Here is a 14500-nt window from a genome sequence, read left to right as displayed (position 1 = left end):
CTGCTAAGTGCTGTTCATACTTCACGCGCTAAATGATCACTCTGTGCCACAAACTGAATATTATTTACAACTTTATTACCTATTATTCACAGCTTATGCAGATTTTGATCACTAAAGTAGACGCACGTGCGCGCGTCTATAAGGCACGCGCCCGCAATCAGCAGCTCACGTCACGTGTGATTTCCCGGCGAATACAGCATTATATGTAGACAAAAATAAAATTTTTTAGGTGAATTATACCTTTTAAATACAGTATGTGACTCTTTTAGCATCATTTGGAGGTGTCGATGTCGCTGAGCAACGTGTGTGTGAAACAATGAAAAGACTTGTGCAGCCGCCTTTGCTTCTCTCTTGAACTTGAAAATATGATTGAATCGTAGAAATGCTGGATAAAGATCGTCTAGGGGTTGAATCGAGATCGCGATCTTTTTTCAGTTAATTGTGATTAACTCTAATTATGACTTGCCTCTTTTAAATGATTCATAAACATTCAGAGAGGGAAAAAGTCATTTAATCCTCAAAAGCGACAATTATAGTTGATTCTTTTTAGTGATTTATAAAGAAAAATAAGCATTGACAATGATTCAGTTTTTTAATTTCAAAACAATAGAATTAAAATGTACTCTAACTGATTTAAAGGGCACCTATTTTACTCCTTTTACAAGATGTAAGATAAGTCGTTGATGTCTCCAGAATGTGTCAAAGTTTTAGACAAAAAACCCATCAGATTATCTATTATAGCCTCCAGAATCTGCTCATTTTGGTGTCTGAGTACAGTATAGCTGTTTTTATCGCCTGTGGCTTTAAATGCAAATTAGCTGCTTCTCCCATTCCCACATGTGTGTCTGCTTCTCATCATGCGTTATGTCAGATAAACAGCACAGCAGGGCTTGAAATTGCAACCGTTTTGGTGCGTTTTGGTTTTACAGCACAAATGTCCGCTAAATGTAAAATCTATCATTGTACACATCATCGTCAAAGAAGCTTGCCTTTATAAACTGAAACTGCGGCTTATAACAAAGGGTGGTTTTGCACCGGAGGTCATCACGAGAATCCTGCTCTGCCTGTTCAAATATTGGTCTGGCTGACTCGCCTCCTTTCCACAAACACAAAAAAAAAATCAGCTGATAAGGAGATACAAACCTGATCCAAAACTTTTGAAGAATGGTAGAAGTGAAACTTTTCTTAATTTCTTTTGTCCATTCTTTCTTAAGATGTATGTTATTTTTCTATTTAGTTACTAACTAAAAAACTGTTATGCAGCTTTGAGCCTTGAATTGAATTACTTGTTATAATATTTTGTTTGTTTTGTGGCAGAAATATTATTTATTAAATTTACATACATATATATATATATACATATATATATATATATACATATATATATATATATATATATATATATATATATATATATATATATATATATAAACAATAGTGCAAAATAAATATTTCTTACTGCAATGCTTCATTTCTGTTTTATGCAAACCATAAACTTATTTTTCATCAAGTAACAGACTTTTTATAGCAGATAACTTCCATTAAAGGATATTAAAGTCAGCATGATAATGAGAAATGTAATTCATTGTTAGTATTATTGTCATTTTCATCATCATTTATATTTAATAATTATGAGACGTGCATTTTGGAATTATTGCACATAAATGTTAATAAGTCATCAGCATTAGTTAAATAGTTTCTGGTTTTTGTTAGTCCTAATTGATGTTGTTTTCAAATACAATAAATCCATTAAAATACAATTTGCAATGGTGCTTATTCATTTTTAGTGGGTGCTCCTACATTTTTTCAGGTGCTCCCATTTATTTATTTTATTTATTTTTTGGTGCACCTAAATATTTGAAGTTGGGAGCTTCAGTGCTACCAAGCAAAAAAAAAGTTAATTTCGAGCCCTGCACAGTAAAATAAACTTAAAATTAAAAAAATAATAATAATCATTAAAACAAGGTCACTAGTCAAAAATATAAATTAAGTTTATTTGATGAATTTGTGGTTTATTCAAGCCTTTCTGAAATGATGAGTCTCGCCATTTGCAGTAGACACACATTAATTATTTAACTGACACCATGCACCCATGGTGATTATAGCGGTTAAGAATTACACAGCTATTTTACCATATATATTACCGTACTATATTATAAACATGCTCTGTTTTAAAAATGTTTTAAACTTTTAAAACTTATAAAAATCATTGTAACAAAGATTTTAATCCCTGTTTATTTACAAAAAAATTTTCTGTGGACATGTGTATGCATATTATATGTTTTAAAACCGCACTCCTATGTCATGTTGCAGAGGGCCTCAAAAATCACTGGGATCACTGTCCTAATTTTAAAAAAGAGACTTGCTGGGTTTATATCACACTAATATGACTGTGGACACACTATACATGCACACAGTTCTGTTCAAACAGCTTATAAAAGTAGATTTTCATTATAGGCGCCCTTTAAGAACAAAATGTTATTTTCTTTCAAATTATTTAATTATTCACTTCCCAAACAGTGATTCAAAAACACATTTGATTCCCACAAATATCTCCTATGAGCAAAATATTTTTTGCTAATTCAAAAACATGCAGCATTAAAAATGTCACTTTGTCCCTGAACAGATTATTATTACAAAGAAGTTCTTTTCAGTGACTCAGAAACATGTATTGCAGCTATGTAGTTTCATTCCTAAAAGGATTACTCTCATGAGCTATTATCTTTTTAGCAATTAAGTCTAAAAGTTTGCTTCATGAAGAAATAAAAAAAACTTACTAAATTTAAATACTTGTAACATCACTGGTGTAATTCGATTCCCCAGCAAGAGACTCTTACTTTAACTCCTATGAGTCAGTCCTACTTCATAGTGATTCATAAACGCGCAGTGTCAAGAATGCAATAATTCAATTTGATTCAATATTTAGTTAATTAAAACCACCTAACAGCTTTTTCAGAGATTCAGAAAAAAATAAACTGGACAGATTTAGAAACATATAATATAGGTAATGTAGCCTATATACAATACCTGGACCGCAGACAGTGGATTTGATTCCAGTTTGCTCCAGAGCAGGAACTCTATTGACGGCGCCATCAATGTGCTGCATAAAAACATCCCAGTCCAGATCAAACAAGCTGAAGGCAAATTTATCAGAAACCTGCAGGTCACAGAAAAATACACATTAAAACTCAGGCATAACATAGTTCCCTGGTCAAATGTGATGAGCTCATGTACAATAAATTCAACAGTACATCTATGAAACAGTACATCTATAATCTGAATTAAGCTGCTGATGACCAAATTACCTTTCACTAAACCCCTTAAACATTCTATCAAACCAAAACAAAACAAGCAAAAAAAACCAAAAAAAAACACCCCTTAAAAGGCACAGTATGCAATTTTCGCAATTCAAGAGTGCATATTCACAAAAAAAAAAAAAAAATGGCATAGTTTGATGGTGCCATTACTGAGAGTGGAATCATGTTGTGGTTTTCGTTACATCATACAGGACTCCTGCAGTTATCATGTTCATGAATTACTTAAAATATTGAAGACTTATAGTAGGATGAAGCCTAGTAAGGCACCAATCACACTGAGCACATTTTTTTGCAAGGAGAGGAGTCTTTTTAAAATTATTTTATACTGACAGCGAGCTTTTTATGCACCTAAGGCATATCGCATTTTGCGCCTGCCTTACCTTGTGTTTTTGACAGAGTGCTCTGTGTGCATGCGGTTAAAAAGTCAACTGTGAAAAAAGTACCGGACATCAAGCGTTTTAACATCAAGTGTTTCAGAACATATATAGTGGTTCCAGAGCAACACAACAAAAAAAATTGCAGAACACTGCTCTATTCTAAAGTCAACAAAAAAGCATAGGCTCCTTGCATTTTAAGAACTTAAAACAGTGTTTGTGATCACTCCCTAAAGCTGAAAGCAGTCAAAGCGAAACAAGAGCGCTGCAACAACTGCTAATTAGAAACCCATGTGGCGTAATTAGAGAGCAGCAAAGCTTTTATTATGCCACAGTCGACTGCTTCTTCTAGTCATGATCAAATTTTATTACACTAAATAAATTTTAGGGTGCTATTATATTACACAACAAAATGTGTTTTGTGTTTCCGTTTTCTATAAAGCAAAACCAGAAACCAAGGGTGTGACATCAGGAGCGGCCTGTCACTATTTTTCAAACGCCATTGTCTATTTCTCTTCATTTTAACATTCTTTACTTTACATTTAGGGTAAAGTCAGTGCAAAGGAGAGTTACATATACATATATATACATAAATCAGACATTTTTCATTGACAGATTAGTGACACTGTTAAAGATTAATTCACATGTACAACAGTTTGTGTTCGCTACAAAAGAAAAAATATATATCAAAAAGCTGGTCGTAATCATAACTCTAATGTGATATAATTATTTAAATGATGCACACACGTTTCATTTTATCTGCTAAGTGCGGTTCATACCTCACATGAGGCTCCTAAACGATCACTCTGTTCCACAAACTGAGTGTATATATGAATGTTATTTACTCTATTACCTGCGCCTTAAATACATCATTACATGAAGACAGAAATTACATTTTTGGGTGAAATATACCTTTTTAAATACAGTATGTGAGTCGTTCAGCACCAGTTCAACACTATTGGTGTCCAGGTTGCTGAACAACGTATGTAAAACAATGTGAAGACATGTGGCTGCCTTTGCTTCTATCCTGAACCTGAAAAGATGAGACAGAATCATAGAAATGCTGGATTAAGATCGTGTAGGGGGTCAAATCTAGATTGCAATCTTCGGACGGACGGACGGACGGACGGATGGACAGATAGATATGCTGTGCAAGATACTAAAAAGCATCAGGTTAGAAACATCTTGATTTTTTTTTACTTGATTTCACTTTATAGCTTGATTTTATAGGTTGTGTTTTTTTTTATTGTTTTGATATAATTTCCTCTTGAAGCTCTTGGTTATTTTGTAAAGCAAACTAAATATTATTATAAAATCCATTAATAGATATATCTATCATAAATTCAAAATAGAATACATTTGTTTATGGTTATCACTATTATACATTGACAAAAACAAACAATATATTAAAATAAAATCAGTTTTACAGTTTTACTGAAGATCATTACGGCAACAATCATGAGTTCTGAATAACTCCAGTATTCATTATGAAACCAAACATATAACATTTTAAAATATGTGCACTAATAAACCATGCCTACTTTGACCTGGTATATTTATTAAGTATGTTTAAACAATGCATAATGATGAAAAATATCTTGGTACAATAAAGAACTGCTTGTTCCATGACCACTTCTCAGTTTTGTAATTTTACTAAGGCAAAGTCCTCTCAGCTAGTCAGTCTTCTCTCACTGCCACAGGGGACTGTCAATGAACTCAAAACCGTGGGATGGAAAAAAGTAGCAGCAGACGGTGTGAGCAATCTGACAGCTGATGAAATGCTGATCGCAAAAAAAAAAAAGTGTTACCGGCCTGCAGTATAAAAATAAAAACTGTAGAAGCTGCATGTATGAGAGCAGGCCAGGCCATTAAGAGTTTCAACAAACACATTCCTCAAAATGTTCACACTTCACCAAGATATTGATCTGCGGTTTCATAGCATCACTGTTGCTCTGCAGTGGAAGTCTGAGGTGAAAGACAGGGAGCTTGATAAAAAATTTGGTTACAAAAAGGAAACTGCAGGCTGGACATGATCATTATTTGGAAAATTTAGTCTAAATGTAGTCAAAAAAAATGTGGTCAAAAAAAAAAAAAGATTTACAGACAGCATTACACCTGGATATCTGCAGACAGAAGCTCCAATAAACACACATGCTATATTTGGAATATAGATGCTAGTGGACAGTGCGACCGTTGCTGCTTCTGCAGGACAGTATGTACTAAAGACAATGTCACTTTTTTTGTGAGTAAATTTATATTAATTTATTTGGCAAACACTTATCCAAAGCCACTTTCAAATGAGGATAAAAGAAGCACTACAAGATCAACAGCAATATACAAATTCTATGACAAGTCTAAGTTAGTTTAACATTTTGTTGATTCATTCATTTATTTTATTTTCGGCTTAGTCCGTTTATTAATCTGGGGTTGCCACAGTAGAATGAACCGCCAACTTATCCAGCATATGTTTTACGCAGCGGATGCCATTCCAGCTGCAACCCATCACTGGAAAACATCCATACACACTCATTCACACACATACACTACGGACAATTTAGCTTGCCCAATTCACCAGTACCGCATGTCTTTGGACTGTAGGGGACACCAGAGCACCCGAAAGACACCCACGCGAACACGGGGAGAAAATGCAAAGTCCACACAGAAAAGCTAACTGACCCAGCCGGGGCTCGAACCAGCGGCCTTCTTGCTGTGAGGTGATTGTGCTACCCACTGCGCCACCGTGCTGCCCACATATTGTTCATTTGTTTTTGTTTTTAAATACATACTTCCATACAGTATAATACACATATACATAAACATATACACACATGTACACAACAGCTGGTTTGTCAAGCCCATTCATCTGTGTAAAGCACAAAGAATTGCACAACACATTCACACATTAACTTAAATGTCTATTGGAACAGCATGGATGGTTTCTGAATGTTCGTTATCAGTTTATTATTGCTAAAGTATTTTCAGCTTAATTACTTAAACTTCTACTCAAAACGGAAAAGAAATTAATTATAGGTATATCAGGACACTGAGTAACACATTACTATATTCTGATTAGATTGTTGGGAATGCAGTAATGTAATGAATTACATTTTTAATTTGTGTAATTTGATCACAGTTACTAAAGTCAATGTAATTGTATTACTTATTGTACACTGCAAATATAGTTTTTAAAAGAAAAAAAAAAGTCTTTTGAATTACATTTTGGCTGTTATGTCAGTTAATAAATTTGTTTCGAAATTGCTGGAGAACATGAGCTAACATGGTTACTGACAAGAGTGATTGCTTCTTCCTAGGAAATACAGACAATACTTTGATTTCACCGAGCATAAATACAAAAATATTGCTGTGAAATACAGTCTATGTCCAGTCTCTAAAGAACTTTCGACTGCTTTTTTACTCGATCAACAGCTTCAAGTATTTGAACAGAACATACAATACACATTACCAAATAGGACACTGGTGCCCTAAAAACACAGCAACCCAACTCAGTCTAAACAGGCTAAATTGGATTTTAGTGCAGGATCAGAAATGAAGGTGTCTTCTAAATGTGAAGAGAAGAGTAGCTGCTAATGGGGCCGTTCACATATCACATCTTTTGAGTGCGCAAGTTTGTTATTTCAAATGGAGGTGCCTGGGTTGTGCGCGCAAATTTAAAGTCCATATTGCATGCGCTTGCATTTTCCAGGTGCCCTCAGTTGAAAACCGTGAGTCACGTGACAAGAACTGACTGATCGGCTTCATACTTTGTATGAAATATAAATATTTCGGTAAACTAATTACCTCAGACAAACACAGAACACCCAAACTCTGCAGTGCTTTTTCATACTATGGATGTCAATGGTGACAGGTATCCAGTTTTCTTCTAAATGTCTTCTTTTGTGTTAAAAAAAGACAAGCAGGTTTGAAACAAGTAAATCATGAGTTTTAAGTATTCAACTCTTTTGAATATGTCAAGCTGCTGAAAGAACTGCAGTTTTTTTTATATAGATATATGTTTTAAAAGTAACTTCAAAGCAAATTAATTAGTAATTACTTTTTATATTATGTATTTAGTAATGTGATCAAATTACAATTTTTCAGTATTAGTCGGTAATTTGTAATTACTTTTTAGTGGTACACTACCCAAACATACCTTCTTGAACATAAGTTACTTGCTTTAATGTCAAACTGTCTCAAAATTACCACCTTAATGCGGGTATTGATGCCATCAAATTGGACTTTTCATTAAAAACTTTGGATTAAAATGCACAACAAATAGTTATTGTCCCTTTTTTAAGAAAGAATTGACTCTTAATTAAGCTGGTGAATATTTGCATGATGCCAGGCTATTGTTAGATCAATTGGATCAAAACTGCCTTGATCACAGGGTTTCTGTGGGTCTTACACAATTCTTAAATCGATTTTTCATTAATTAAGGCCTTACAAAGGTCTTAAATCCTTGCTGCAATTTTTAAATTCATATGATCATTGCTTTGATTTTTATAATGACTTGTTCCTTCGTGTTCACACACAGTGCATCCCTCAAAAGAAAATAGGTAAATCTTGATATTACAAATTGTTTGATATGCACTGAGAATTTAAGCTTGTTTAACCGATTTCCCAGCATTATCTATCTAGATGTCTTTTGGCTGTCAAACATACATCAGAGACCTACATCAGTGGACACACAACTGTCCTTTCTAACAAAAACTTGAAAAGAAGCCAATCATAGCAATGAGTGTTCATTTTAAAGTCTACAATCTCCCAAGGCTATTCAAACTATATGTGTTTTCCATCGAAGGGGTCAAAACAGGACCAAAAAAAAAAAAAAAAAGAGCCTATTACTTCTAAATTACAATGTTTCTTGTTGTAAGAATCAGTATAGAGTTGTAATTAAACCTCAGCGAACAGTACAAAATAAGTAATGGCAGTCCATGACCCTTTAAGGACGTGTGTGTGTTGCTCTTGGTATGTTTTTCAGTGCATGACACCTGCAGTATCACTTTCATAGACTCTTAATTAACTCCTGTGGTTCAAGTAAATGTGTGTGTGTAGGTGGTTCAGGACGTCTGGGGTATAATGTGTGCTGCTCTATTGAGTTCTGCTTTAATGTGCTCATGATTCTGTTTTCGAGGTACTGCCAAAGAAGTTTTCCATAGTGAAGGCTAGAGTCGTGCAGCTGACAATATCAAAAATACATTATGTTCCTCATTAAATATCTTGTTTTTAAGATGTCGTCGATATGTTAAGATTAGATATGTCGAATTCAGAAAGCCTTTTTTGTGACACTGGACATTAAGTTTTGCATGGGGTATGAATAATTTTGGGCTCGACTGTATGTATATCCAAACACGCTATTGTGTCTCTATGAAAATACAGTTTTAAATAAAGCAGCTTCATAGACTGATTTCATGCAGCCAGCATTTTAAAAGCAAAATCGAGGCTGGGGTGGGAAGAAACCCGAAAGTATTGCGTCACACAGGAACGGCGTCTGCAATGGCGTATTGTTCTGTACCTTGCTGTATATCTTATCAGCGATTCTGAACGGATAGTAAAAACAAAAAGGGATATCGGATCTCATTTTCAGCTGAGTTAAGGGAAATGGCACTGGTTAGCTAACATTATCTTTCACACACATTTTAGATGCTGTTTATCAAGATCAAGTTTATGAACTTTTTATTTCACTACATTCGACCTGTCACGATACTGAATTTTAGTACTTTAGTACCATTCATCAGTCCTCAACAGAAATTACTGGCCATGAAGGTCATTAGTTACCCTAACTTCACCAATGTTAACCGAGTGCAAACTTAGACAAGCGATCCGCTGATGAATCGACTGATCTTCGCGACTTTAACATGCTCCAGTGTCCATGTACCCGTGTTTGCAATCTGTGAAGAGCGGTGAACTGATGACCTTCACTGCCGATCACAGTCATTTCTTTTGAACTCTAGTAAAAACTGGCAAATCAGCTCTGTTTATGAACACGCGTAAATGTTAGCAAGGAATGGACATTTTTTAAATTTACGTATCATTACAACACTATTACAGAAAACACAAGGGTGCTCTCCAAACATTTTACAAGCGACTGCACTGTTTTATCACTCGATGGATTACATAGGCTGAAGCAAGGAAGCCCCCACAGTGTTTTCCTTGTGCCTAGTTTACCTTAAGCTTCATTCATGATTTCGTTCGATGCCTAATATGCTTTTAATTGGTGAGATTAAACTTAATTGAATGATATTAAAGTGCTCTTTACACCATATCTGCACTTTGATATCATGGTAACAGCTGGAGGTTTGTAGTCCACAGCAGAGCTGCACAATTAATCGAAAAAAAGATTGGCAAGACCCACGCGAAGGCAGGGAGAACATGCAAACTCCACACAGAAACATCAACTGAGCCGAGGTTCGAACCAGCGACCCAGTGACCTTCTTGCTGTGAGGCAACAGCACTACATACTGCACCATTGCCTCGCATTGTGATTTTTATTTTAAGCAAAAAAATACATATAAATAAATAAAATAATAATAATAATTGCGATTCTCATTTTATCCAGAATCGTGCAGCCCTAGTCCCCAGCATCTTGTTGCAATGTTTACAGTGCTGGCCCTCTACTTTCGTTTTTTTTTCCACCACAAGCTCGCTTTTGTTTTTTAAAATGGCAGAAGTGTGAAATATAATAATAATAAATAAATAGAGCATATTGGCTGTTGAGCTTGTTGACAAATTAAGGGTGCTTTCACACTTGGTTTAATTGCCTGGACCATACCCAAGTCCGATTGTTCCCCTTTCTTGTTTGGTTTGTGATCACACTGTCTTTTTTGAACCTGGGTGCAGACCAAAAGTACTAGTGTGAAAGCACCCTAAGACAATGCACGTTGACATCAAATGTCGACTGTTTTGTGTTAAAAGTTTTTTGCTCTGATTGACTAATACTTGCTATTAAAATATTAAAACAAAATGTGTGACATGCATAACTGTAGTACAAATCATGAACAATAACCTTTGTCATACTAAAAAAACCAAAGGATCACAACTCACATCATCCCAGAATATGGGGTTCTGTTCGTAGCCTCCCACGGAGAGTGCATCACCCTGAAGACGGAGGTAGACTGATGCATCATGGTCCCTGACGTTAGGCATGTTCTAGAGAAAAAAAAACACACATTTCATCATCATTTCTAAAGAAAACTAGCTCATTAAGTGAATGTCTGATGAAGCATTTCCATATGGTGGCATTAAAATCAACCACTGATCCACTGAATCCACTGAAATTTGAATATTTCCCATCCACAAAAAAGTCATTCAGTTTCACTACCACATCATGTGAATGACAAACCGTTCATCACTTCAGTTTCAGTGATGACACATTGGCCTCTGTGTGAAGAGTAACACGGCTGTCATACGGCATGAATCAAACTACAAGCTCACACACGCGCGCACAGTGTTGCATAATCCAGAGTTAAGTGCTTATGCCACGGCTGCTGTTGTGTTGTCCCACTGCAGTGTTACAGAATAGAGCAAGACAGGCTCAAAAACAGACCTAGAACGAACATGGAAAAAGTAACAGATGGACAAACACAGCAGGGAGAATACACAACACATGAAGTGCATCTACTGCTGATTCCTAATTCAGTAAAGTAGTTATGGACATCAGGTAATGGACATTGTAATTCAGTTCTGAGTGCTATGCTAAAAAAAGATAGCATACATCCAAGATCACTTACAAATAAACCATTCATGTCCATTAAAATCATCTTTATTTAATGAATATTTGCTGCCATGATATCTAGAAAATGGATGAATCTTAATGTTCTTATTTGCCTTGCCATTTTTGTAGCACTAAAATATATAAGCATTTATTCATATTAAATATTACTTAATGAGGGTGACGCAGTGGCGCAATGGATAGCGCTGTAGCTTCACAGCAAGAAGGTCGCTGGTTCGAGCCTCGTCTGAGTCAGTTGGCATTTGTGTATGGAGTTTGCATGTTCTCTCTGTGTTCGCGTGAGTTTCCTCTGGGTGGTCCGGTTTCCCCCACAAGTCCAAAGACATGTGGTATAGTTGAATTGGGTAGGCTAAATTGTCCGTAGTGTATGCGTGTGAATGGGAATGTGTGGGTGTTTCCCAGTACTGGGTTGCAGCTAGAAGGCCATCCGCTGCGTATAAACATTTGCTAGATAAGTTGGTGATTCATTCTAAGCTGAAAGAAAATGAATGACTAAATTATTTATTGATGCTGGCTTGAGAACCAAAATACTGATATGCTGTTTAAACTATTGGTTAAAACATATTCTTCTTCTATCTGTCTGTGGCTATTTGGTCAAATATTTCCAATCCACCTGTTTGTCTATGTATCTATCCATCCATCCATTCATCATGCATTTTTAAATCATTAGCTAATTACATTTTATAAGTAGTCTACTCAGCTCTGCTAGCAATGACCTAATTCATGTAAGAGCTGTGCTAATTGTAGCAACACAGCAGCACATTTTAAAACATGCTAACAATTAGCCAACTCGTATTAGAAACATGCTAGCAATGTGATATATTATGTACAATTGTGCTAGTTCAAGTAGCAATCCTTTACACATTCCAAGAATGTGCAAATTCATGCTAAACTCTTTTCAAATTATTGAATTCATGCTAACAGTGTGCAAAATCATGGTCTCAACACAAGTCACATTAAAACATGTTTCCAATTTGCTAATGTGTGTTATGAATAGGCTAGCAACATGTTAAATGTAAGCAACTCTCTTGTAACCTATTTATCTACTAATCCAGAGCTTATAGTGAGTATTACCTTCAAACTTTTTGCTTAAACAGTACTTTACACTTCAAGCCATTTAAAATGAACAATCTACTTTTTTTAAACAAGATCATTTAAAAAAGTCTTTTAGTTGAGTTTTACCATTTTTGTATCCATTTAGCCTATATCGGAGTCTGGCAGAAGCACTTTTAGCTTAGCATATATCATAGACATATACTGTAGATGTCACCTATATCCTGTTGTTGTATATTAGAAGGAATGAGTCAACAGAGCCACCATTTTAGTACAGAGTAGCACTCCTTTGAAATTAATGCGGGACCAAGTTTCAGTGGAAGACTGTCTAAAGCCAGATATACACATATATCTATGATCTTGAGTTTTCCTGGTTGTCATTATGCAAATATATATATATTTTTAATTACGAAAATTATAATTTTACATCACTTTTCCACATTGATGGATGTGACTGCATGGGCCTTGCCAACAAAGAGCATGTGCTTGTGTGCATGGAAATGTACTATCCTCCCTCCCTGTTTAATCTGATCTAATCCGAGTCCTGAAACACACCCCCTCTCCTGCTTTCACTTCTCATTTTGACGAAAGGAGTGATAGCATTGTTTGAAAATATTATTCAACAAAACTAATATAGCACTGGAATTGAGTGCGAGTAGGTGCTCCTTTGCCTTATGGTGAATGGAGTAAGAGACTGTATTATTTTATCATCAAGAACATTACTTGTTAAGCACAAAAGTTCATAACATATAAAAAAGTAAAAAACTAAATCTTACCTATGAAATGTGATACCTTTGTGCTTTGTTTTCTTTATTTGCTTGTTACTACACCCGTACACAGCACTAAAGACCAGCATCTTCACATTGGCACACTGTCTTGACTAGTGCAGTTGAATGACATTTGTACTGAGAGCCCTGTACAAATGTGACCGCGCTATTAACGCATGCTCAGGGCCCCTATGCGACATCTAGTGTTAATATCTATGAGCATACATCACTGAATCAGATTAGACCATTAGCATCTGGCTAACAAAATTACCTGAGTCATAATAATTTTCCTATTTAAAAGCTTGAGTTCCTACAGTCAAGCTTTATATAGGAAAATTATGCAAACTTTTTTTTTCTAGTGAGATGCAAATGGTTTAATGCGATTCAATGATTTATTCTAAGCTAAGCTAAAGGAGATTGGCTGAATTAATTCAAATACGGTGTAACTCAACAGTTTGATTCTAAGTGACTTGTAAAACGAGCCCATTTTTGTTCCTTTAAACTGAAAACCTCTAACTGCTTTAAACATTCTGACCAAGCCTCTTTATTTTTATAAACATTTCTATCGAATTATGTAATACAATAATTATATTTAAACTTTTATTATTATGGTTTTGTTAGTAGGTAAACATTAAACTGCACTTCATAAGCTATTTGACAAATTCTAATGACTGTAAAAACACGTACAATATTTACTGTTCTAAAACCCTCCATTTAAATATTAATAATAAAAAATATATTAGTAAAACATGAATAATTTAATTAAACATGCAAGTACCTGAGAAGATCTAAAGCCACAATTTCAACTTATACAAAACAATTTTTAACTATTATTTTTATTAAAGTATATAGACGTAACGCTATGACCACTAAACTGCTGGAAACATTAGAGTAAAACTGATCTGTGTAAAATTTTTACACCACGACAACTGAAGCCTGATTTTCACGTCAATTTTCTTTGGTTTCCTTGGTAGCGCATTTAAAAATAGTACCATTTAATCTCTCATTGACACTGTTAAGGTTGAAAATGCATATTGATGTGCAAAACATTTTATTAATGCAGCATTATTATAGAGCACAAAAAAACTAGAAGCTTAATCTTTTTTATATATATATATATATATTTGTGGATGTTAATGTCATACAATGCTATTTTCATGTCAAATATCATACTTAACGTTTAGAAAAAAAATGAAATAAATATATAAAACGAAAAATAATAAGTTAAAGTCAGAATTATTAGCCCCCCTGAAATATTAG

At 34.7% G+C, this 14500-nt stretch overlaps 1 protein-coding gene across 5 annotated transcripts in view; it reads right to left on the bottom strand.

Moving 5' to 3' along the window:
* The window catches only part of sardh (sarcosine dehydrogenase), a 156140-nt gene that overhangs the window by 120722 nt on the left and 20918 nt on the right, over positions 1 to 14500 (bottom strand). For all 5 annotated transcript variants that reach the window (XR_012385853.1, XM_073913683.1, XM_005155596.6 and 2 more), the window contains 2 exon segments: positions 10733 to 10837; positions 3028 to 3157 (listed from right to left, as the gene is read on the bottom strand). Coding sequence is in view for 4 of the 5 variants with exons in the window: in XM_073913683.1 (XP_073769784.1) it covers positions 3028 to 3157; positions 10733 to 10837 (235 nt within the window). In the remaining variant the exon portion in view is untranslated.

This window comes from Danio rerio, chromosome 10 (assembly GCF_049306965.1).
Source record: "Danio rerio strain Tuebingen ecotype United States chromosome 10, GRCz12tu, whole genome shotgun sequence".
Taxonomy (NCBI): domain Eukaryota; kingdom Metazoa; phylum Chordata; class Actinopteri; order Cypriniformes; family Danionidae; genus Danio; species Danio rerio.
The sequence above is the reverse complement of the archived record's forward strand: the minus strand, read 5'-3'. Positions and strand labels throughout refer to the sequence as shown.